Consider the following 26147-nt stretch of genomic DNA (forward strand, 5'->3'; position numbering starts at 1 on the left):
TACTGACCTTTTTATATAATAAAATAACATCTATGAATTAGTATACAACAGTTTTGTAATATGTAATTAATTAATTAATTCAGTCATTATTAACATACTGAGATGAAGAATATCTTATTTTCAATAAGGTTGAAAGTATTTCTCATAATTCTTCTTTTTTGTACTCTGTAAGCACTATTATTTTGAACAACCTCTTAAACTGGATCATATCAGTACAATTTTTTAACTTCTTTACTTAATCCATTCCATAATTTAATTCCACATACTGATATGCTAAAAGTTTTAAGTGTTGTACGTGCATATAAATGTTTAAAATTATTTTTTCCTCTAAGGTTATATTTCTCCTCTTTAGTTGAGAAGAATTGTTGTACATTCTTTGGTAGCAGGTTATAGTTTGCTTTGTACATCATTTTAGCTGTTTGCAATTTTACCAAATCACCAAACTTTAATATTTCTGACTTAATAAATAAAGGGTTTGTATGTTCTCTATATCCAACATTATGTATTATTCTAACTGATCTTTTTTGTAACACGGTTAGCGAATGTAGCGCACATTTGTAGGTATTTCCCCATATTTCTGCACAATAACTCAGATATGGTAACACTAGCGAGCAGTAGAGAATATGTAGTGATTTTTGGCCCAGGACATATTTTGCTTTATTCATTATTGAAATGTTTTTTGCCACCTTATGTTGTATGTTTTGTATATGAGTTTTCCAGTTCATTTGATCATCTATTAATACTCCCAAAAATCTAATTTATTTTACCCTTTCTATGTCTACTTCGTCTATTTGATTATTATTATTATTTCTCAATTGTTTGTAAATGTTGTAATTTATAAATAAAGGTTTATAAAATAAAAATAAAAAAGTTTGTAAGCGCGCAACTGGAACCGGAAAAGGAAGTGACGTCACGACTGGCCGAACTCCGGAATAGAAATGACGGGTTTAGTAGTCGCACTACAGTTAAGATACTCATACAAAAACATAATTAAACACAAAAAAGTGAGCGCGTTTCTGACTTTTAATTCGGGTATTTAATATCACGACACGACTGGAGAAAACGCGACAATTACGTTGATTAGTCTCATCTTGTAACGACTGTCACTCCGTGAAGAGTCATAGTTGGCCACCGACAAAACAGTAGGCTGCACACATGTTAGCTCGTCGGCTAACTTTGGCTAGCGGTAAAAAAAAATAAACAACAACATTTAAAGTGCTTTAGTAGCGGCAAAATACTTTAGTGTTATATTATTAATATTTTATTGTTGACGTCGTTTCCCTCGGTGGGAGTCCAACAGCATTAGCAGGCAATGCAACGTTAGCTTAGCCCGGCTATTTCTGTTGTTGTCGTCGCCATATTGTTCCTCCTCGAAGGTAAGTTGATAAAACGTCAACTATGACCTAAACTAATAATGCTTAATATATTTGTGGTCCAAAGTAATAATGCATAATAAGTTTATGACCCAAACTAATAATGCATGATATGTACAGCTGTGATAGGCTCCAGCACCCCCCGCGACCCCGAAAGGGACAAGCGGTAGGAAATGGATGTTTAAAAATGTTGCGTTAATAATATGTGAATTGTTGCACAGCGTCCACTCGGCATAATGAAGGCCAAGCGAGGCAATCATTCAAAGGGCAGCAGGAAATCCCAGAAGTGGAAGGACGTGAGAGGCAAACGTTGCAGACCCCCCATCGAGCCATCTGACCTCCAGTCCAGTCCCGTCATGGCCAGCGTGATCAAGGAGCACCAGGAGACCACCAGGAAGAAGCCCGCCGTGAAGAGACTGAAGACCAAGGCGAAGCCGGTGGCCGTGAGCAAGTCCTTCGCCAACGGCGCCATGGAGCTGGATTCCGACGAGTCTCGGGAGTGGAAGGAGTATTCCCAAACCGTGCAGGCAAACGGGGTCCGGACGCCGGGCGCCTCCAAGGACGTGCGGACTTGTCGGCTGGACGGGAATTCCCTCCACCACTGTGCGGCGAGGGATGACCAGAGGAAGCACGCGGTGCTGGTCATGCAGCAGGGACAGGTGAGCTTCAGCGCTTTCAATCAAAGTTTACTTATATAGCTCTAAATCACAAGTGTCTCAAAGGGCTGCACAAGAAAAAAACTCAACCAAGTGAGATACAATGAGAAACCTCGGAGGGGACCACAGAAATGGAAAATGAGTCTGCAAAGTGCAAAAACTAGCTGCAAATTGTTTAATGAAAGCAACTGCTGTTCTAAATGTGTCCACTGGGTGTCACACTATTAATTCCAGTGTAACCCACATCACACATCACACTGTTTAAAGATGACTTGTCAGCTGACTTTAAGAGCCCTTTGGATTGGCTGCCGCTACTCCAATCAGCGCAGGTGCAAGCAATCAATCAATCAATCAAAGTTTATTTATATAGCCCTAAATCACAAGTGTCTCAAAGGGCTGCACAAGCCACAACGACATCCTCAAGTCAGACCCGACATCAGGGCAAGAAAAAACTCAACCCAATGGGATGACAATGAGAAACCTTGGAGGGGACCACAGATGTGGGATAGTGTGAGAGTCCAGTCCATAGTGGATCTAACATAATAGTGTGAGTCCAGTCCATAGTGGATCTAACATAATAGTGTGAGAGTCCAGTCCATAGTGGATCTAACATAATAGTGTGAGTCCAGTCCATAGTGGATCTAACATAATAGTGTGAGAGTCCAGTCCATAGTGGATCTAACATAATAGTGAGAGTCCAGTCCATAGTGGATCTAACATAATAGTGTGAGAGTCCAGTCCATAGTGGATCTAACATAATATTGTGAGAGTCCAGTCCATAGTGGATCTAACATAATAGTGTGAGTCCAGTCCATAGTGGATCTAACATAATATTGTGAGAGTCCAGTCCATAGTGGATCTAACATAATAGTGTGAGAGTCCAGTCCATAGTGGATCTAACATAATATTGTGAGAGTCCAGTCCATAGTGGATCTAACATAATATTGTGAGAGTCCAGTCCATAGTGGATCTAACAAAATAGTGAGAGTCCATTCCATAGTGGATCTAACATAATAGTGTGAGAGTACAGTCCATAGTGGATCTAACATAATAGTGATAGTCCAGTCCATAGTGGATCTAACATAAGAGTGTGAGAGTCCAGTCCATAGTGGATCTAACATAATAGTGTGAGAGTCCAGTCCATAGTGGATCTAACATAATAGTGTGAGAGTCCAGTCCATAGTGGATCTAACATAATAGTGTGAGAGTCCAGTCCATAGTGGATCTAGCATAATAGTGTGAGAGTCCAGTCCATAGTGGATCTAACATAATAGTGTGAGAGTCCAGTCCATAGTGGATCTAACATAATAGTGTGAGAGTCCAGTCCATAGTGGATCTAACATAATATTGTGAGAGTCCAGTCCATAGTGGATCTAACAAAATAGTGAGAGTCCATTCCATAGTGGATCTAACATAATAGTGTGAGAGTACAGTCCATAGTGGATCTAACATAATAGTGATAGTCCAGTCCATAGTGGATCTAACATAAGAGTGTGAGAGTCCAGTCCATAGTGGATCTAACATAATAGTGTGAGAGTCCAGTCCATAGTGGATCTAACATAATAGTGTGAGAGTCCAGTCCATAGTGGATCTAACATAATAGTGTGAGAGTCCAGTCCATAGTGGATCTAGCATAATAGTGTGAGAGTCCAGTCCATAGTGGATCTAACATAATAGTGTGAGAGTCCAGTCCATAGTGGATCTAACATAATAGTGTGAGAGTCCAGTCCATAGTGGATCTAACATAATAGTGTGAGAGTCCAGTCCATAGTGGATCTAACATAATATTGTGAGAGTCCAGTCCATAGTGGATCTAACATAATAGTGTGAGTCTAGTCCATAGTGGATCTAACATAATAGTGTGAGTCCAGTCCATAGTGGATCTTACATAATAGTGTGAGAGTCCAGTCCATAGTGGATCTAACATAATAGTGTGACAGTCCAGTCCATAGTGGATCTAACATAATAGTGTGAGAGTCCAGTCCATAGTGGATCTAACATAATAGTGTGAGCAGTGTTTCCCACAGGGCAGGCATCTATCTATTTGTGGTGGTGTGGTCGGGGGGCGGGGGGTGGCGGCGGCAGCGGCGATGACCAAGAAGTCCATAGTGGATCTAACATAATATTGTGAGAGTCCAGTCCATAGTGGATCTAACATAATAGTGTGAGAGTCCAGTCCATAGTGGATCTAACATAATATTGTGAGAGTCCAGTCCATAGTGGATCTAACATAATATTGTGAGAGTCCAGTCCATAGTGGATCTAACATAATATTGTGAGAGTCCAGTCCATAGTGGATCTAACATAATAGTGTGAGTCTAGTCCATAGTGGATCTAACATAATAGTGTGAGTCCAGTCCATAGTGGATCTTACATAATAGTGTGAGAGTACAGTCCATAGTGGATCTAACATAATAGTGATAGTCCAGTCCATAGTGGATCTAACATAAGAGTGTGAGAGTCCAGTCCATAGTGGATCTAACATAATAGTGTGAGAGTCCAGTCCATAGTGGATCTAACATAATAGTGTGAGAGTCCAGTCCATAGTGGATCTAGCATAATAGTGTGAGAGTCCAGTCCATAGTGGATCTAACATAATAGTGTGAGAGTCCAGTCCATAGTGGATCTAACATAATAGTGTGAGAGTCCAGTCCATAGTGGATCTAACATAATAGTGTGAGAGTCCAGTCCATAGTGGATCTAACATAATATTGTGAGAGTCCAGTCCATAGTGGATCTAACATAATAGTGTGAGTCTAGTCCATAGTGGATCTAACATAATAGTGTGAGTCCAGTCCATAGTGGAGCCAGCATAATATTGTGAGAGTCCAGTCCATTGTGGATCTAACATAATAGTGTGAGTCCAGTCCATAGTGGATCTAACATAATAGTGTGAGAGTCCAGTCCATAGTGGATCTAACATAATAGTGTGAGTCTAGTCCATAGTGGATCTAACATAATATTGTGAGAGTCCAGTCCATAGTGGATCTAACATAATAGTGAGAGTCCAGTCCATAGTGGATCTAACATAATAGTGTGAGAGCCCAGTCCATAGTGGATCTAACATAATATTGTGAGAGTCCAGTCCATAGTGGATCTAACATAATAGTGTGAGAGTCCAGTTCATAGTGGATCTAACATAATAGTGTGAGTCTAGTCCATAGTGGATCTAACATAATATTGTGAGAGTCCAGTCCATAGTGGATCTAACATAATAGTGAGAGTCCAGTCCATAGTGGATCTAACATAATAGTGTGAGAGCCCAGTCCATAGTGGATCTAACATAATATTGTGAGAGTCCAGTCCATAGTGGATCTAACATAATAGTGTGAGAGTCCAGTCCATAGTGGATCTAACATAATAGTGTGAGAGTCCAGTCCATAGTGGGGCCAGCAGGAGATCGTCTTGGGTGAAGACAAGTCAGCAGTGCAGAGACGTCCCCAACTGATGCACAGATGAGTAGTCCACAATATATGGACCACAATGGAAACAAGCCTTTTTTTTTTTTTAAAGCCATTACATGGATTCAATTCTTTAAAATATGTCAATAAACTTCTCAATCAAACTCAATCAATCAATCCACCCCGGGTCCTGATTTTGAACAGCTAGCACTTCATCTGTGGTCACCTAATCTGAGCAGAAAAAGAGACGGCAGATCAACTGGTCTAAAAGGAGGGTCTATATAAAGGTTAGAGTGTACAAATGAGTTTTAAGATGCCACTTAAATGCTTCCACTGAGGTAGCATCTCTTAAGGAGGGCATTCCATAGTACTGGAGCCCCAATAGAAAACGCTCTATAGCCCGCAGACTTTTTTTGGACTCTGGGAATCACTAATAAGCCGGAGTTCTTTGAAGGCAGATTTCTTGCCGGGACATATGGTACAATACAATCGGCAAGATAGGATGGAGCTAGACCGTGTAGTATTTTATACGTAAGTAGTAAAACCTTAAAGGCGCATCTTAAGTGCACAGGAAGCCAGTGCAGGTGAGCCCGTATAGGTATATATGTATGTGTATAGGTATATAAAGGTATGTACAGTATAGGCGTAATATGAGCAAACTGTCTTGTTCTTGTCTAAAGTGTGCAGCGTGGAGTCCACTCCACTCACGTGTTCTCTTCCAGACGCTGTGTTTCCGCGGGAAGTGCTTTCTGACCTGCCTGTACGGGCGCGTGGAAGTGATGGGCTTCACCATCGAAGAGGGCCAGCAGTCGTACCCGCTCTTCTCCCCCGCCTCGCATTCCCCGCTGACCGTCAGAGCCGAGGACGGCTGCCGCGACGCCGAGGACCACAGGAGCGACGCCGAGGACATCCTCAACAATTACCTTTCGCCCGGTAAGTCACGGATGTCTGACAAGAAAGCGCTGTCTTAATGTCGATCACAATCTGTTTTGTACTAAAAAGTAAAGTTAAAGTACCACTGATAGTCACACACACACACTCGGTGTGGTGATATTACTCTCTGCATTTGACCCATCCCCTTGTTCCACCCCCTGGGAGGTGAGGGGAGCAGTGAGCAGCAGCGGTGGCCGCGCTCGGGAATAATTTTTGGTGATTTAACCTCCAATTCCAACATTTGATGCTGAGTGCCAAGCAGGGAGGTAATGGCTCCCATTTTTATAGTCTTTGGTATGACTCGGCCGGGGTTTGAACTCACAACTAGAGATATCCAATAATGGCTTTTTTGCCGATATTGTCCAACTCTTAATTACCGATTCCGATATCAACCGATACCGATATATACAGTCGTGGAATTAACACATTATTAGGGCTGCAGCTAACGATTATCTATAATCTATAGATTATTTTTTCGATTAATCGGTTAATCTATAGATTATTTTTTCGATTAATCTATAGATTATTTTTCCTTTTACCGATTTTTTTTTTAATTTAAAATGAAGAGGAAGAAATAAATGTAGGCCAGTTTTTTCAAAAGGCATGGCTTTTATTTACAAAAAAAAAAGTATGGCCACTCAGTCAACATTGACAACATGACAAAATATTCTGTAACAATGTAAACATTTAAAACTTTTAACATTTAACAAAATTAAAAGTAGCTTATTTGCTTTTTAATGTGCAAATATAAAAGTAAACATCCAGTGCAAATCTTAATATTCTGGAATAGTATAAGCATTTCAAAAGTAAAAGTATTGCTTATTTTGCTTTAAAATGTGCAAAAATAAAGATAAACATCCAATACAAAAAAGTGCAAAACAGAAATATTCTGTAACAAGTGTAAACATTTCAACAAAAGTAAAAGTATTGCTTATTTGCTAAAATGTGCAAAAATAAAGCTAAACATCCAATACAAAAAAGTGTACAGTGTAAACATTTCAACAAAAGTAAAAGTATTGCTTATTTTGCTTAATAACACAACAATGATAGTATGATTAAAGTGAAAGTTAATTGTTGGTTTGTACATAGTATATGTAACTGTTAATGTTGTAAAAGGTATTTGCACAACTAATTAACGTTAGCGTTTGTGACACGTCTTGTGCCGTGGGGTTCTTTCAGGACCGACAGACTGAACGCCAGACGGCTTTGCCAGGTTTACAATCTTTTAATTTTACACAAAGTCTTTTCTCTTCCAACTGCGCGGATCGCGCACCTGGGCACGATTGCGGCGTCGCTCCCGGCGCGCCCCGCCTCGCCGCTCGCTCGCCGCCGCCGCCTCTCCACAGCGTTAAAGAGGAGCGCGTCTTTGTAAACACTGAACAGGCACGCCAAACGCGCCTCTCAGAGCGAAACGGTGCTTTAGTTTATGAATTTACAACGCAGATACAAATGACACATTTATGTTTTTGTGTAATAATGACAACGTATACGCACGCGGACGATTGACTTGTTGATGGTGATGGCAAGAACGCTGTCGGGGGTTTTCTTTTCAAATGTTCGTTCATAGCCGTTGTGCTGCTATGATAGGCCATTTCCGCTCGACACAGTGTGCATACAACAACATTATTAGGCCGTTTATTGAAATACTCCCACACTTTTGACGACTTTTGGCGTGCTTTTTTCCCCTCGCTCGCATCGTCTGCTTTGCGCTCCGCCATGACAGTAAAGTAGAGTGACGTAAATATGCGACGCGCCGACGCACAAAAACGGCGTCGACGTATTTACGTAACCGATGACGTCGACTACGTCGACGCGTCGTTTCAGCCTTACACATTATTATGCCTAATTTTGTTGTGATGCCCCGCTGGATGCATTAAACAATGTAACAAGGTTTTCCAAAATAAATCAACTCAAGTTATGGAAAAAAATGCCAACATGGCACTGCCATATTTATTATTGAAGTCACAAAGTGCATTATTTTTTTTTAACATGCCTCAAAACAGCAGCTTGGAATTTGGGACATGCTCTCCCTGAGAGAGCATGAGGAGGTTGAGGTGGGCGGGGTTTTATGGGTGGGGGGTGTATATTGTAGCGTCCCGGAAGAGTTAGTGCTGCAAGGGGTTCTGGGTATTTGTTCTGTTCTGTTGTGTTTATGTTGTGTTATGTTCTCCCGAAATGTGTTTGTCATTCTTGTTTGGTGTGGGTTCACAGTGTGGCGCGTATTTGTAACAGTGTTAAAGTTGTTTATACGGCCAACCTCAGTGTGACCTGTATGGCTGTTGACCAAGTATGAATTGCATTCACTTGTGTGTGTGAAAAGCCGTAGATATTATGTGACTGGGCCGACACTCAAAGGCAGTGCCTTTAAGGTTTATTGGCGCTCTGTACTTCTCCCTACGTCCGTGTACACAGCAGCGTTTTAAAAAGTCATACATTTTACTTTTTGAAACCGATACCGATAACTTTGAAACCGATACCGATCATTTCCGATATTACATTTTAAAGCGATAATATCGGCAGCCCGACACATCGGAGATCTCTACTTGCAACTTAAAAAAAACTGCATTTGCAATAAGAAACAGTTGAATCGATTCCTATCACATTTATTAAATTAATGGAAATGTGTGCAAAACTGGAACATAAGTGCCCTAAAATAAAGGAGCAGGTCGGATCTCTCGGTGAGGTGGCTAAGAACTTTCTGCATTATTTTATTTACAATAAATGAATCGATTATTAGTTTACTCATCGGTTTTATAATTGTCCATGTCCAAATTGCAATGAATCTAAAAATCGATTATTTTCCCCACCTCTAATATATACAGTACAGACCAAAAGTTTGGACGCATCTTCTCATTCAAAGCATTTTCTTTATTTCCACGACTATTTACATTGTAGATTGTCACATCAAAACTATGAATGAACACATGTGGAGTTATGTACTTAACAAAAAAAAAGGTGAAATAACTGAAAACATGTTTTATATTCTAGTTTATTCAAAAATAGCCACCATTTGCTCTGATTAATGCTTTGCACACTCTTGGCATTCTCTCCATGAGCTTCAAGAGGTAGTCACCTGAAATGGTTTTCACTTCACAGGTGTACTTGAAGATCATCAGTAGTATACTAGTACCGTTATACCGTACAACCCTAGTTAGGGCCCGCATGGCCCATTGTAAAAGGAATCCCAACGGGAGTCCTTTTACAATGGGACATAAGGACCTATTGAATTTGTAAGGTTTTATTCTTTATTAGGGCCCGCATGGCCCATTGTAAAAGGAATCCCGAAGGGAGTCCTTTTACAATGGGACAGAGGACCCTATTGTTTTTCTAAGGTTTTATTATTATTCTTTATTATTCTTCCTCAGCTTTGCGCTGTACTTTGACCCCCTTAACATGCTTCAAAACTCACCAAATTTGACGCACACATACCGGTACATAAACGCGAACAAAACAACAGGAAAGTGGCAATTCCCCCTTCAAGACAAAAATGTACTAAAAACAGTCATTTTTGCCTCTTTGAGCTGTAATTTGACCCCCTTAAAGTACATCTTCAGATGCTCAATTTTAAAAAGTTAAGCATCGAGGAAAATTTTTGCTATATTTAAGATGTTTTTCAAACTAATTATAGCCGAAAGTGTAAATAATAGACTATATATTATACAATCATTCATACAGTATATTACTTAAATGTGTTCTCACGTACAACAAACCCCTCATTTTTAAGGTGTGCTGGCTTTAGTTTTATATTTTAACATTTTCAACTGTCACAAATTGTAAAAAGTGAATACACAGTATCATTTAGAAAAAGTACAGTCCTGACTTTGTCTCGACAGCATCTCGGAAGAAGCTGCTGAAGAAAGTGCTTCCCAACTCCGCCATCATCCTGCTGGAGCCGATGGAGACGCCGCTGACGCGCTTCCTCTCCAGCTTCTCGGAACTCGGAGGACTGTTCAACCCCCCGGTGGTAAGTGACACCAAACTTTGTTGTCGTAATGCTTGATAAATAACAATGTGAATGCAAGACTGAATTAATAGCACATCTGTGTACTCCATTTTTCCTCAATTCATTGACTATCCTCCTAATGTATTTATTATTATTTATTTAAGTTATGTACATTTATATGCCAGGGTTTCCCACAGCGCTTTGTTGTCAAGACGGTCGCCTTAACAACAAAGCGTAACGTTAGCTCACTGTGCGTACATACGTGCGTGCATGTGTGCGCGCGCGCCCCACATGAAACGGACAGCAAAACCCTGTCTGTCTGAAAGAAAGACAAGCATTATTGACCTACAGTTAACAACAAAGTCATTTTACTTTACCTTTTTCTGTGTTGATTGAGCTGTGTTGAAGCAGCAAAAAAAGACATTATGTTAAATGAAGAGTTTCTGTCTCTGATAGTTGATTTGATAATGTAACTGCATCATAAAGCCTACATGAACTCCATGGTGTTCATGGATGAATAGTCTCTCCTATTGCTATTGTACCATTTTTTTCAGCTATAGTTACATTAATCATTAGTAATGTAGCAGCCTAGTTTTGAATGGCAGGGTCCCTGCTATCACATGTTGATAAAAGTATAACATTTACATAATAAGAATCAACTTCAGGCTTCCCAAATGCTGTAATAAATTAAGCATGATGAGTTGAGCATATGTCAGCATGTGGCCCCACTTTTAACTCTTTTTTGCAACGCTTACTTATAGTAAGTCATTGATTTGACTTAGTAAGTCATTATTTTGACTTAGTCATTATTTTGACTTAGTAAATTGACTTACTAAGTCAAAATAATGACATACTTAGTATCTCAGGTACTTAGGACTGTTTTGTGTTGTGTTTTTACTTTACGGAAAAAAATATTGAGATATATATCGTATATCGCCATTCAGCAAATGGAGCCGAAAACACAAGCAAAAATTGTAGGCTTCTTCATGCGACGAAGCCGGCCTACTTCACCACAGTCTGTAGTCTATTGCCCCCCCCAGGCTGTGGTGGCAGCAATGAGGTGGAGACGTGATGGCGACAGGCCGAGTTACTGTTCCTTACACCCACAATTAACTATACACAATAAAACATTAACAAAATGATGTGTCAGAAGAATGGTTTTCGAAGTAATACCTTTGTGACATTAAAAAAAACACAAGTAATGTAAAAAAAACCTGGTGTTTACATTTTGATATCAAAATAAAAGCAGTTTGGCTAATGAAGATAAGGTCAAATAAACAAGCTTTGTTCTTCTCCAACGCCTCCCATCAGTACAACTGTTTGGCCAACAAAAATAAAGAGGAGCGACACCATACACATCGAATACATAATCTTCACAGCCTCCGTTCAATTCGATGAGAAGACAAAACATTTGAGCTGGTATTAATGTTATTTGAACACTGATACAGTTTGCAGTTAAATAAAGGAGGCGTGAACATCCCCGTCAACAAACTAAAGACTTTATAAACTAGTTGTGACAACGTTCACGACATATCGCCTGCTGCATGTTTCCTCATCTCATTAACTCTCAGTCACAGCAGCTGATGAACGCTGTATTGAGAAAATAAAAGCAACATCAAATGGTTTTTCTCCTTCACTGTATACTTTTAGTGTGGGGACAAGTGTCTCCAATATTGTCCACACCTGTCTCCATCTAAACACAGCAGTGCGCTCTTAAACACACGACGGGAAGCGAGGGAAAATGATGTAAAACCAAGCACTTGGCTCCGTTAAATTTGAGCCCTGTAATGCTGTATAAATAAATACTAAAGAATAATATGGCATAAATAATACAGTCCCTATAAATACTACAAAAAAAGATATACAGTGCATAATACAATATAAATAGATAGTACAGAAAATATGGTATCAGTAAATACTAGAGAATACGTCGGATGAATTATGATGTATATATACTACAGAAAAATATAGTATTGATAAATAATTATGATGAATGTCTTTATGTATAATATACAAATGTAAACATCTTCTCTACAGACTGAACTCATGTCGGCCATCTTGGACACGCCCCTTAACGGTCTGGGCATGGTTCCTTTGCCCGACGACATCGAGGGCCTGAAGGTGTCCCCCAGCTGCCAGGAATCCCTCGACGCGGTGGTCGGCGCCTGCAGAGGTAAACAACCCCAAAACAACATTACAGATGTAAAAGAGACAACACATAATTAATTTCTAATCAAACTGTGTCCATCATAAAAACTTGTTTGGATGTTCTTAACTGTCATACAAGTGTAAAAAGAAGTTAACCAGTGTAAAATATTGAAGATGCGATGGAGTGGGAACAGCAACAATACTGTCAAACGGTGTCGTGTAGTTTATCATCTGACATTAGCGTTATAGATACACATATTCAACAATTTGTAGCGCTTATGTTGTACTGAGCAGCCAGAACCTGTACTATGTGGCAATACGTTCAATTTTCTGTTCTATGGTTCACATCACACAGTGTTGGCACTAGGAATTTTCAAAATGGACCCCATCAAGTCATGAAAATGGGGTGCCACTTTTTTGTAAGTGTCAGGTTCAAACACTGATGACATCTATTAAACAAGACAAGAAGCAAAGAATTAAACAGAAACAGAATTAAATTTGGCTCAATTTTTGGGGTCCCACTTTTTTGTAAGTGTCAGGTTCAAACACTGATGACATCTATTAAACAAGACAAGAAGCAAAGAATTAAACAGAAACAGAATTAAATTTGGCTCAATTTTTGGGGTCCCACTTTTTTGTAAGTGTCAGGTTCAAACACTGATGACATCTATTAAACAAGACAAGAAGCAAAGAATTAAACAGAAACAGAATTAAATTTGGCTCAATTTTTGGGGTCCCACTTTTTTGTAAGTGTCAGGTTCAAACACTGATGACATCTATTAAACAAGACAAGAAGCAAAGAATTAAACAGAGACAGAATTAAATTTGGCTCAATTGAGGAGAGACGCCTGGACACTGTGCCCTTGCACAGTGTCTCAACACGCTCTGGCGAAAGATTGTACGCCACCTCTTTTATTTGGACTTTCCCTGATTACATGGCAACATCTGTTTCTAAGGGGCAGGGGTCGTAAACAGCCATCGTCTTCGGTTACAGAACAGTTCACAGAAAAGGTTGTAAAACAGTTCAAAGAAGAGGCCCCTGTAGGGGAGTCGGGTCCTGCCTTTTTTGAAAGCATCCACAGTCTGTGGTGCCCCCAGGTGGTCAGGGAGAGCGTTCCACACACTGGGAGCGGCGGAGCAGAAAGCCCGGTCTCCCATTGTTCGTAGCTTTATAGTCTTTGGTATGACTCGGCCGGGGTTTGAACTCACGACCTACCTATCTCAGGGCGGACACTCTAACCACAAGGCCACTAAGCAGATGCTGACATTCATGACCCAACTATGCACGTGTGTGTGTGTGTGTGTCACAGGTGACATGGACGGCAGCGCTGTCGTCCTGGTGTACGGCGCCAGGAATGTGGGCAAGTCCACGTACATCCGCGTCCTCATCAATACTTTACTAAATCAGTAAGTATGTTCATCATCTTTTGTGGAAAAATAGCACATACTCATCTGTGTGTGTGTGTGTGTGTACAGTACCACAGGTGTAGATTATTTAGAAGCAGATCTGGGTCAAACAGAGTTCACTCCAGCTGGTTGCCTTTCTTTGCTGACCGTCAGAGAACCTCTACTAGGTATGTTGTGTACTCCTCTACCTTCTCACCACACGATATTTAATAAGCACTCACTGGATGCTATAGAAGTTTCCATAGTGACAGCCATTATCTACATGGTTAAACTACATTTAAAGCAGTGTGGGTGGCACTGGCAGCAGGTGGGTCAAGTGTCTTGCTCAAGGACACGACGGATGTGACTAGGACGGCCAAAGCGGGAATCGAACCTGGAGCACTCAAGTTGCTGGCACGGCCGCTCTACCAACCGAGCCACGCCGCCCCTATATACCGTTGCCTTCATGTGTCTGCAGTACACACAGTAGTATTATGTCTGGAGTACCCTGTATTAAAATATTACAATAGTATTGTAGTACTGTGTTAAAAGTATTACAGTAGTATTGCACTACATTATGTGTTAAAGTAATACAGTAGTATTACAGTACACTGTGATATAAGTAGTAGAGTAGTATTTAACTAAACTGTGTTAAAGTATTATAGTACTATTGTGTCTACAGTACAATGTGATGAAGTATTGCAGTACATTGTGACCTAAAGTATTACAGTTGAGTGTCGTAGTACATTGTGTCTACAGTATACTCTGTTACAGTAGTATTGCACTACATTGTGTGTTAAAGTATTACAGTAGTATTGTACCACACTGGGGTGAAGTGTCACAGTAATGTTGTAATACTATGTGTTCAATTATTACAATAGTATTGTAGTATAGTATTGTATACGGTGTTCAAGGATTAGAGTAGTATTGCAATACACTGTATTAAAACATTACAATTGTATTCTAATACTGTTAAGTATTACAGTAGTATTGCAGTACACTGTATTAAAATATTACAATAGTATTCTAATACTGTGTTAAAGTATTACAGTAGTATTGCAGTACACTGTATTAAAATATTACAATAGTATTCTAATACTGTGTTAAAGTATTACAGTAGTATTGCAGTACACTGTATTAAAGTATTACATTGGTATTGTAGCACACAGTGTTAAAGTATTACGGTAGTATTGTAGTACACTGGGTTAAAGTGTCACAGTAATATTGTAATACTCTGTGTTCAATTATTACAATAGTATTGCAGTACTATGTTAAGTATTACAGTAGTATTGTATATGGTGTTAAAGGATTAGAGTAGTATGGCAGTACACTGTATTAAAAAATTACAATCGTATTCTAATACCGTACTGTGTTAAAGTATTACAGTAGTATTGCAGTACACTATTAAAATATTACAATAGCATTCTAATACTGTGTTAAAGTATTACAGTAGTATTGCAGTACACTGTATTAAAGTATTACATTGGTATTGTAGCACACAGTGTTAAAGTATTACGGTAGTATTGTAGTACACTGGGTTAAAGTGTCCCAGTAATATTGTAATACTCTGTGTTCAATTATTACAATAGTATTGCAGTACTATGTTAAAGTATTGCAGTAGTATACGGTGTTAAAGGATTAGAGTAGTATGGCGGTACACTGTATTAAAAAAATTACAATCGTATTCTAATACTGTGTTAAAGTATTACAGTAGTATTGCAGTACACTGTATTAAAATATTACAATAGTATTCTAATACTGTGTTCAAGTATTGCAGTAGTATTGCAGTACACTGTATTAAAGTATTACATTAGTATTGTAGCACACAGTGTTAAAGTACTATGGTAGTATTGTAGTACACTGGGTTAAAGTGTCACAGTAATATTGTAATACTCTGTGTTCAATTATTACAATAGTATTGCAGTACTGTGTTAAAGTATTACAGTAGTATTGTATACGGTGTTAAAGGAATAGAGTAGTATGGCGGTACACTGTATTAAAAAATTACAATCGTATTCTAATACTGTGTTAAAGTATGGCAGTAGTATTGCAGTACACTGTATTAAAATATTACAATAGTATTCTAATACTGTGTTCAAGTATTTCAGTAGTATTGCAGTACACTGATTAAAGTATTACAAAAGTATTGTAGCAGACAGTGTTAAAGTATTACTGTAGTATTGTAGTACACTGGGGTAAAGTGTCACAGTTATATTGTAATACTCTGTGTTCAATTATTACAATAGCATTGTAGTACTGTGTTAAAGTATTACAGTAGTATTGTATACGATGTTAAAGGATTACAGTAGTGTGGCAGTGAACTGTATTAAAAAACAATCGTATTCTAATACTGTATTACAGTAGTATTGCAGTACACTGTATTAAAATATTACAATAGTATTCTAATACTGTGTTAAAGTATTACAGTAGTATTGTATACGATGTTAAAGGATTACAGTAGTGTGGCAGTGAACTGTATAAAAAAACAATCGTATTCTAATACTGTGTTACAGTAGTATTGCAGTACACTGTATTAAAATATTACAATAGTATTGTAGCACACAGTGTTAAAGTATTACAGTAGTATTGCAGTACAGAGTTTAAAAGTATTCCAGTAGTATTGCAGTACACGGACAAAAGTAATACAGTGGTATTTTACTACATTGTTAAAGTATTACAATAGGTACAAGCAGTAGAAAATGGATGGATGGATGCGTCTACAGTACACAGATTAAGTATTACAGTAGTATTGCACTACATTGTGTGTTAATGTATTACAGTAGTATTACAGTACACTGTGATAAAAGTAGTACAGTAGTATTTACCTACACAGTGTTAAAGTATTGCAGTACTATTTTGTCTACATTACACCGTGATAAAGTATTGCAGTACAATGTCTTAAAGTATTACAGTCGAGTCGTAGTACATTGTGTTTAAGTATTACAGTACTATTGTGTTTAGAGCAGGGGTGTCCAAACATTTTGACTTGGGGGCCGCATTGGGCTAAAAAAAATAAATAAATAAATATATATATATATATATATATATATATATATGTATATATATATATATATATATATATATATATATATATATATATATATATATATATATATACACATTATATTAATTATAATATAATTGGATAATAAGAGTATGCACAAATTTGACTTCTACCTTGTTTACTTCTGTGACAACCTCCTTAAAGTTTTGTAATCAATCAGAATTATCAAGCAGCTAAAATGCACCAAACATGGATAAGTATGGAGAGTCTTAAGCATTTTCCCATCATGCTTTGTAATTTTTTGACATTTTTATGGCGATTTGACATTTTATTGTAATAGCCACAAAGTTCAGTGACCATGTCTGTTTACATTTTGTGTTGGTTGGATTTTTTTCCATTTTTTTAAATTTATTTTTGCACCATGACTAGGGAAGGTTGTTTGCATTTGGTCATATAAATAGATGCTGCACATTCCAACCATAAAAAGTCTTTGACCAGGAAAAACTCATGTTGTCCACTAGATTGTGTCAAAATAGCGGCATTTAAAATGTTATACTTTTGACAAATTGGCCCGCGGGCTGTACTTTGGACACCCCTGGTCTACAGTGTACTGTGTTAAAGTGTTACAGTAGTATTGCAGTACATTGTGTGTTAGTATTGCAGTACAATGTGTTAAAGGATTACAGTAGTAGACTCAGTAGTACTGTGTTTGTTTCCACAGGCCCCCCCTTCACACACCAGCGTGCCCCTGATCACATGGTTTACTACGGCCAGTCCACGTGCGAGTCAGACATGATTCTCTACATGGAGAGCATCAAGTCCTTGTGGAGGAAGCGCTCGCCGACCAGAGAGACGCCCGTCGTCATCAACACCATGGGCTGGGTCAAAGGTCAGCGTCATCAGCAAAACATTGCCCAATTAAGGCCTGTCTTCAATTAACCCCACAATCCCCTGTAGTGAGTGCATCTTTAAATAGTAGTGGCGTAAACAGCTGTGGCTGTAGGCAACCTCCCGACAGTTTTTTTTTTGTTGAATGAACTCCACTTAGATGGCGGTAGCTGCATTGGTGGTGTGATGAGTGGCCAGCATTTGTTGTCCTGTTGTTTTCAATCAAATGTTTAGTGCTGACTCAGCAGTTTAGTGCTATTACAACATATTTACCTTCATTGTCATTTGTACAGGTTTTGGACTGCAGCTGCTGGTGGACTTGCTGCGCTTCCTCCCGGTGTCGCACGTCGTCCAGATCTCTCACGACGGCGTGGGCCAGTGCCCCGACCTCACCCCGGACTTCCTCAGAACGGCCAACGGCGTGCAGACGCACCCGCCTGCCCAGACGGCGCTGGAGGAGTTCACCGAGAGCCACAGCCCACCTCAAAGCTACGTCCACCTCAGCGTCAACAACCAGTACCAAGGAGCGGGCTGCCAAATAAGAACGTAAGTGCTTGGCGCTCCTTTTACCGTGTTGTTGGCGCTTCTTTTATCCTGTTGTTGGCGCTCCTTTTATGGTGTTGTTGGTTCTCCTTTTATGGTGTTGTTGGCGTTCCTTTTGTCCTGTTGTCGCTCCTTTTATCCTGTTGTTGGCGCTCCTTTTATCGTGTTGTTAGTACTTGTTTTATCATGTTGTTGGCGCTCCTTTTATCGTGTTAGCGCTTGTTTTATCATGTTGTTAGTGCTCCTTTTATCGTGTTAGCGCTTGTTTTATCGTATTTGTGGCACTCCTTTTATCGTGCTGTTGGCTCTCCTTTTATCGTGTTGTTGGCGCTCCTTTTATCGTGTTGTTGGCGCTCCTTTTATCGTGCTGTTGGCGGACGATTTATCGTGTTGTTGGCGGCCGATTTATCGTGTTGTTTGTGGGTGTTTTATCGTGTTGTTGGCGGGTGTTTTATCGTGTTGTTGTCGGGTGTTTTATCGTGTTGTTGGCGGGTGTTTTATCGTGTTGTTGGCGGGTGTTTTATCGTGTTGTTGGCGGGTGTTTGAATGTGTTGTTGGTGGCCGATATATCGTGTTGATGGCGGCCGTTTTATCGTGTTGTTGGCGACAGATTTATCGTGTTGTTTGTGGGTGTTTTATCCTGTTGTTAGCGACAGATTTATCGTGTTGTTTGCGGGAGTTTTATCGTGGTTGCGAGAGTTTTTTCGTGTTGTTGGCGGCCTATTTATCGTGTTGTTGGCGGCCGATTTATCGTGTTGTTGGCGGCCGATTTATCGTGTTGTTGGCGCTCCTTTTATCGCGTTGTTAGCACTTGTTTTATCATGTTGTTAGTGCTCCTTTTATCATGTTGTTAGCACTTGTTTTATCGTATTTGTGGCACTCCTTTTATTGTGCTGTGGCGCTCCTTTTATCGTGTTGTTGGCGCTCCTTTTATCGTGCTGTTGGCAGCCGATTTATCGTGTTGTTGGCGGCCTATTTATCGTGTTGTTGGTGACCGATTTATCGTGTTGTTGGCTGCCGTTTTATCGTGTTGTTTTTGGGTGTTTTATCATGTTGTTTGCAGGTGTTTTATCGTGTTGTTGGCGGGTGTTTAATCGTGTTGTTGGCGTTTGTTTTAATGTGTTGTTGGCGGATGATTTATAGTGTTGTTGGCGGCCGATTTATCGTGTTGTTGTTGGCCGATTTATCGTGTTTGTGGGTGTTTTATCCTGTTGTTGGCGACAGATTTATCGTGTTGTTTGTGGGTGTTTTATCCTGTTGTTGGCGACAGATTTATCGTGTTGTTTGCGGGAGTTTTATCGTGGTTGCGAGAGTTTTTTCGTGTTGTTGGCGGCCTATTTATCGTGTTGTTGGCGGCCGATTTATCGTGTTGTTGGCGGCCGATTTATCGTGTTGTTGGCGCTCCTTTTATCGCGTTGTTAGCACTTGTTTTATCATGTTGTTAGTGCTCCTTTTATCATGTTGTTAGCACTTGTTTTATCGTATTTGTGGCACTCCTTTTATTGTGCTGTGGCGCTCCTTTTATCGTGTTGTTGGCGCTCCTTTTATCGTGCTGTTGGCAGCCGATTTATCGTGTTGTTGGCGGCCTATTTATCGTGTTGTTGGTGACCGATTTATCGTGTTGTTGGCGGCCGTTTTATCGTGTTGTTTTTGGGTGTTTTATCATGTTGTTTGCAGGTGTTTTATCGTGTTGTTGGCGGGTGTTTAATCGTGTTGTTGGCGTTTGTTTTAATGTGTTGTTGGCGGATGATTTATAGTGTTGTTGGCGGCCGATTTATCGTGTTGTTGGTGGCCGATTTATCGTGTTTGTGGGTGTTTTATCCTGTTGTTGGCGACAGATTTATCGTGTTGTTTGTGGGTGTTTTATCCTGTTGTTGGCGACAGATTTATCGTGTTGTTTGCGGGAGTTTTATCGTGGTTGCGAGAGTTTTTTCGTGTTGTTGGCGGCCTATTTATCGTGTTGTTGGCGGCCGATTTATCGTGTTGTTGGCGGCCGATTTATCGTGTTGTTGGCGCTCCTTTTATCGCGTTGTTAGCACTTGTTTTATCATGTTGTTAGTGCTCCTTTTATCATGTTGTTAGCACTTGTTTTATCGTATTTGTGGCACTCCTTTTATTGTGCTGTGGCGCTCCTTTTATCGTGTTGTTGGCGCTCCTTTTATCGTGCTGTTGGCAGCCGATTTATCGTGTTGTTGGCGGCCTATTTATCGTTTTGTTGGCGACCGATTTATCGTGTTGTTGGCGGCCGTTTTATCGTGTTGTTTTTGGGTGTTTTATCATGTTGTTTGCAGGTGTTTTATCGTGTTGTTGGCGGGTGTTTAATCGTGTTGTTGGCGTTTGTTTTAATGTGTTGTTGGCGGATGATTTATCGTGTTGTTGGCGGCCGATTTATCGTGTTGTTGGTGGCCGATTTATCGTGTTTGTGGGTGTTTTATCCTGTTGTTGGCGACAGATTTATCGTGTTGTTTGTGGGTGTTTTATCCTGTTGTTGGCGACAGATTTATCGTGTTGTTTGCGGGAGTTTTATCGTGGTTGCGAGAGTTTTTTCGTGTTGTTGGCGGCCTATTTATCGTGTTGTTGGCGGCCGATTTATCGTGTTGTTGGCGGCCGATTTATCGTGTTGTTGGCGCTCCTTTTATCGCGTTGTTCGCACTTGTTTTATCATGTTGTTAGTGCTCCTTTTATCATGTTGTTAGCACTTGTTTTATCGTATTTGTGGCACTCCTTTTATTGTGCTGTGGCGCTCCTTTTATCGTGTTGTTGGCGCTCCTTTTATCGTGCTGTTGGCAGCCGATTTATCGTGTTGTTGGCGGCCTATTTATCGTGTTGTTGGCGACCGATTTATCGTGTTGTTGGCGGCCGTTTTATCGTGTTGTTTTTGGGTGTTTTATCATGTTGTTTGCAGGTGTTTTATCGTGTTGTTGGCGGGTGTTTAATCGTGTTGTTGGCGTTTGTTTTAATGTGTTGTTGGCGGATGATTTATCGTGTTGTTGGCGGCCGATTTATCGTGTTGTTGGTGGCCGATTTATCGTGTTTGTGGGTGTTTTATCGCGTTTGCGGGAGTTTTATCGTGTTGTTGGCGTTCGTTTTAACATGTTGTTGGCATTCGTTTTAAAGTGTTGTTGGCGGCCGATTTATCGTGTTGTTGGCGCTCCTTTTATCGTGGAGTTGGCGCTCCTTTTATCGTGGAGTTGGCGCTCCTTTTATCGTGGAGTTGGCGCTCCTTTTATCGTGTTGTTAGCACTTGTTTTATCGTATTTGTGGCACTCCTTTTATCGTGCTGTTGGCGCTCCTTTTATCGCGTTGTTGGCGGCCGATTTATCGTGTTCTTTGCGGGGTTTCCATTGTGTTGTTGACGGGTGTTTTATGGTGTTGTTGGCGTTCGTTTTAATGTGTTGTTGGCGGACGATTTATCGTGTTGTTGGCGGCCGATTTATCGTGTTTGTGGGTGTTTTATCGCGTTTGCGGGAGTTTTATCGTGTTGTTGGCGTTCGTTTTAACGTGTTGTTGGCGTTCGTTTTAAAGTGTTGTTGGCAGCCGATTTATCGCGTTGTTGGCGGCCGATTTATCGTGTTGTTGGCGGCCGATTTATCGTGTTGTTTGTGGGTGATTTATCGTGTTCTTTGCGGGGTTTCCATCGTGTTGTTGACGGGTGTTTAATGGTGTTGTTGGCGTTCGTTTTAATGTGTTGTTGGCGTTCGTTTTAATGTGTTGTTGGCGGACGATTTATCGTGTTGTTGGCGGACGATTTATCGTGTTGTTGGCGGACGATTTATCGTGTTGTTGGCGGACGATTTATCGTGTTGTTGGCGCTCCTTTTATTGGTTGTTAGCACTTGTTTTATCATGTTGTTAGTGCTCCTTTTATCATGTTGTTAGCACTTGTTTTATCGTATTTGTGGCACTCCTTTTATTGTGCTGTGGCGCTCCTTTTATCGTGTTGTTGGCGCTCCTTTTATCGTGCTGTTGGCAGCCGATTTATCGTGTTGTTGGCGGCCTATTTATCGTGTTGTTGGCGACCGATTTATCGTGTTGTTGGCGGCCGTTTTATCGTGTTGTTTTTGGGTGTTTTAGCATGTTGTTTGCAGGTGTTTTATCGTGTTGTTGGCGGGTGTTTAATCGTGTTGTTGGCGTTTGTTTTAATGTGTTGTTGGCGGATGATTTATCGTGTTGTTGGCGGCCGATTTATCGTGTTGTTGGTGGCCGATTTATCGTGTTTGTGGGTGTTTTATCGCGTTTGCGGGAGTTTTATCGTGTTGTTGGCGTTCGTTTTAACATGTTGTTGGCATTCGTTTTAAAGTGTTGTTGGCGGCCGATTTATCGTGTTGTTGGCGCTCCTTTTATCGTGGAGTTGGCGCTCCTTTTATCGTGGAGTTGGCGCTCCTTTTATCGTGTTGTTAGCACTTGTTTTATCGTATTTGTGGCACTTCTTTTATCGTGCTGTTGGCGCTCCTTTTATCGCGTTGTTGGCGGCCGATTTATCGTGTTCTTTGCGGGGTTTCCATTGTGTTGTTGACGGGTGTTTTATGGTGTTGTTGGCGTTCGTTTTAATGTGTTGTTGGCGGACGATTTATCGTGTTGTTGGCGGCCGATTTATCGTGTTTGTGGGTGTTTTATCGCGTTTGCGGGAGTTTTATCGTGTTGTTGGCGTTCGTTTTAACGTGTTGTTGGCGTTCGTTTTAAAGTGTTGTTGGCAGCCGATTTATCGCGTTGTTGGCGGCCGATTTATCGCGTTGTTGGCGGCCGATTTATCGTGTTGTTGGCGGCCGATTTATCGTGTTGTTTGTGGGTGATTTATCGTGTTCTTTGCGGGGTTTCCATCGTGTTGTTGACGGGTGTTTAATGGTGTTGTTGGCGTTCGTTTTAATGTGTTGTTGGCGTTCGTTTTAATGTGTTGTTGGCGGACGATTTATCGTGTTGTTGGCGGACGATTTATCGTGTTGTTGGCGGACGATTTATCGTGTTGTTGGCGGCCGATTTATCGTGTTGTTGGCGGCTGATTTATCGTGTTTGTGGGAGTTTTATCGTGTTGTTGGCGTTCGTTTTAACGTGTTGTTGGCGTTCGTTTTAACGTGTTGTTGGCGTTCGTTTTAAAGTGTTGTTGGTGGCCGATTTATCGTGTTGTTGGCGCTCCTTTTATCGTGGAGTTGGCGCTACTTTTATCGTGTTGTTAGCACTTGTTTTATCGTATTTGTGGCACTCCTTTTATCGTGCTGTTGGCGCTCCTGTTATCGTGCTGTTGGCGGCCAATTTATCGCGTTGTTGGCGGCCGATTTATCGCGTTGTTGGCGGCCGTTTTATCGTGTTGTTTGTGGGTGATATATCGTGTTCCTTGCGGGGTTTCCATCGTGTTGTTGACGGGTGTTTTATGGTGTTGTTGGCGTTCGTTTTAATGTGTTGTTGGCGGACAATTTATCGTGTTGTTGGCGGCCGATTTATCGTGTTTGTGGGTGTTTTATCGCGTTTGCGGGAGTTTTATCGTGTTGTTGGCGTTCGTTTTAACATGTTGTTGGCATTCGTTTTAAAGTGTTGTTGGCGGCCGATTTATCGTGTTGTTGGCGCTCCTTTTATCGTGGAGTTGGCGCTCCTTTTATCGTGGAGTTGGCGCTCCTTTTATCGTAGAGTTGGCGCTCCTTTTATCGTGTTGTTAGCACTTGTTTTATCGTATTTGTGGCACTCCTTTTATCGTGCTGTTGGCGCTCCTTTTATCGCGTTGTTGGCGGCCGATTTATCGTGTTCTTTGCGGGGTTTCCATTGTGTTGTTGACGGGTGTTTTATGGTGTTGTTGGCGTTCGTTTTAATGTGTTGTTGGCGGACGATTTATCGTGTTGTTGGCGGCCGATTTATCGTGTTTGTGGGTGTTTTATCGCGTTTGCGGGAGTTTTATCGTGTTGTTGGCGTTCGTTTTAACGTGTTGTTGGCGTTCGTTTTAAAGTGTTGTTGGCAGCCGATTTATCGCGTTGTTGGCGGCCGATTTATCGTGTTGTTGGCGGCCGATTTATCGTGTTGTTTGTGGGTGATTTATCGTGTTCTTTGCGGGGTTTCCATCGTGTTGTTGACGGGTGTTTAATGGTGTTGTTGGCGTTCGTTTTAATGTGTTGTTGGCGTTCGTTTTAATGTGTTGTTGGCGGACGATTTATCGTGTTGTTGGCGGACGATTTATCGTGTTGTTGGCGGACGATTTATCGTGTTGTTGGCGGCCGATTTATCGTGTTGTTGGCGGCTGATTTATCGTGTTTGTGGGAGTTTTATCGTGTTGTTGGCGTTCGTTTTAACGTGTTGTTGGCGTTCGTTTTAACGTGTTGTTGGCGTTCGTTTTAAAGTGTTGTTGGTGGCCGATTTATCGTGTTGTTGGCGCTCCTTTTATCGTGGAGTTGGCGCTACTTTTATCGTGTTGTTAGCACTTGTTTTATCGTATTTGTGGCACTCCTTTTATCGTGCTGTTGGCGCTCCTGTTATCGTGCTGTTGGCGGCCAATTTATCGCGTTGTTGGCGGCCGATTTATCGCGTTGTTGGCGGCCGTTTTATCGTGTTGTTTGTGGGTGATATATCGTGTTCCTTGCGGGGTTTCCATCGTGTTGTTGACGGGTGTTTTATGGTGTTGTTGGCGTTCGTTTTAATGTGTTGTTGGCGGACAATTTATCGTGTTGTTGGCGGCCGATTTATCGTGTTTGTGGGTGTTTTATCGCGTTTGCGAGAGTTTTATCGTGTTGTTGGCGTTCGTTTTAACATGTTGTTGGCATTCGTTTTAAAGTGTTGTTGGCGGCCGATTTATCGTGTTGTTGGCGCTCCTTTTATCGTGGAGTTGGCGCTCCTTTTATCGTGGAGTTGGCGCTCCTTTTATCGTAGAGTTGGCGCTCCTTTTATCGTGTTGTTAGCACTTGTTTTATCGTATTTGTGGCACTCCTTTTATCGTGCTGTTGGCGCTCCTTTTATCGCGTTGTTGGCGGCCGATTTATCGTGTTCTTTGCGGGGTTTCCATTGTGTTGTTGACGGGTGTTTTATGGTGTTGTTGGCGTTCGTTTTAATGTGTTGTTGGCGGACGATTTATCGTGTTGTTGGCGGCCGATTTATCGTGTTTGTGGGTGTTTTATCGCGTTTGCGGGAGTTTTATCGTGTTGTTGGCGTTCGTTTTAACGTGTTGTTGGCGTTCGTTTTAAAGTGTTGTTGGCAGCCGATTTATCGCGTTGTTGGCGGCCGATTTATCGTGTTGTTGGCGGCCGATTTATCGTGTTGTTTGTGGGTGATTTATCGTGTTCTTTGCGGGGTTTCCATCGTGTTGTTGACGGGTGTTTAATGGTGTTGTTGGCGTTCGTTTTAATGTGTTGTTGGCGTTCGTTTTAATGTGTTGTTGGCGGACGATTTATCGTGTTGTTGGCGGACGATTTATCGTGTTGTTGGCGGACGATTTATCGTGTTGTTGGCGGACGATTTATCGTGTTGTTGGCGGCTGATTTATCGTGTTTGTGGGAGTTTTATCGTGTTGTTGGCGTTCGTTTTAACGTGTTGTTGGCGTTCGTTTTAACGTGTTGTTGGCGTTCGTTTTAAAGTGTTGTTGGTGGCCGATTTATCGTGTTGTTGGCGCTCCTTTTATCGTGGAGTTGGCGCTACTTTTATCGTGTTGTTGGCGCTACTTTTATCGTGTTGTTAGCACTTGTTTTATCGTATTTGTGGCACTCCTTTTATCGTGCTGTTGGCGCTCCTGTTATCGTGCTGTTGGCGGCCAATTTATCGCGTTGTTGGCGGCCGATTTATCGCGTTGTTGGCGGCCGTTTTATCGTGTTGTTTGTGGGTGATATATCGTGTTCCTTGCGGGGTTTCCATCGTGTTGTTGACGGGTGTTTTATGGTGTTGTTGGCGTTCGTTTTAATGT

General features: G+C 40.9%; 1 protein-coding gene across 1 annotated transcript in view; it reads left to right on the forward strand.

Moving 5' to 3' along the window:
* The first annotated feature begins 919 nt into the window (after window positions 1-919).
* Window positions 920-26147, forward strand: part of nol9 (nucleolar protein 9) — a 30564-nt gene continuing 5336 nt past the window's right edge. The window contains exons 1-9 of the mRNA XM_061925133.1: window positions 920-1376; window positions 1595-2032; window positions 6153-6363; window positions 10197-10327; window positions 12344-12479; window positions 13765-13861; window positions 13931-14028; window positions 17566-17733; window positions 18026-18278. Coding sequence (XP_061781117.1) covers window positions 1610-2032; window positions 6153-6363; window positions 10197-10327; window positions 12344-12479; window positions 13765-13861; window positions 13931-14028; window positions 17566-17733; window positions 18026-18278 — 1517 coding nt within the window. The 5' untranslated portion in view covers window positions 920-1376; window positions 1595-1609. The remainder of the gene's footprint in view (window positions 1377-1594; window positions 2033-6152; window positions 6364-10196; window positions 10328-12343; window positions 12480-13764; window positions 13862-13930; window positions 14029-17565; window positions 17734-18025; window positions 18279-26147) is intronic.

Source organism: Nerophis lumbriciformis, linkage group LG01 (assembly GCF_033978685.3).
Source record: "Nerophis lumbriciformis linkage group LG01, RoL_Nlum_v2.1, whole genome shotgun sequence".
NCBI classification, from domain to species: domain Eukaryota; kingdom Metazoa; phylum Chordata; class Actinopteri; order Syngnathiformes; family Syngnathidae; genus Nerophis; species Nerophis lumbriciformis.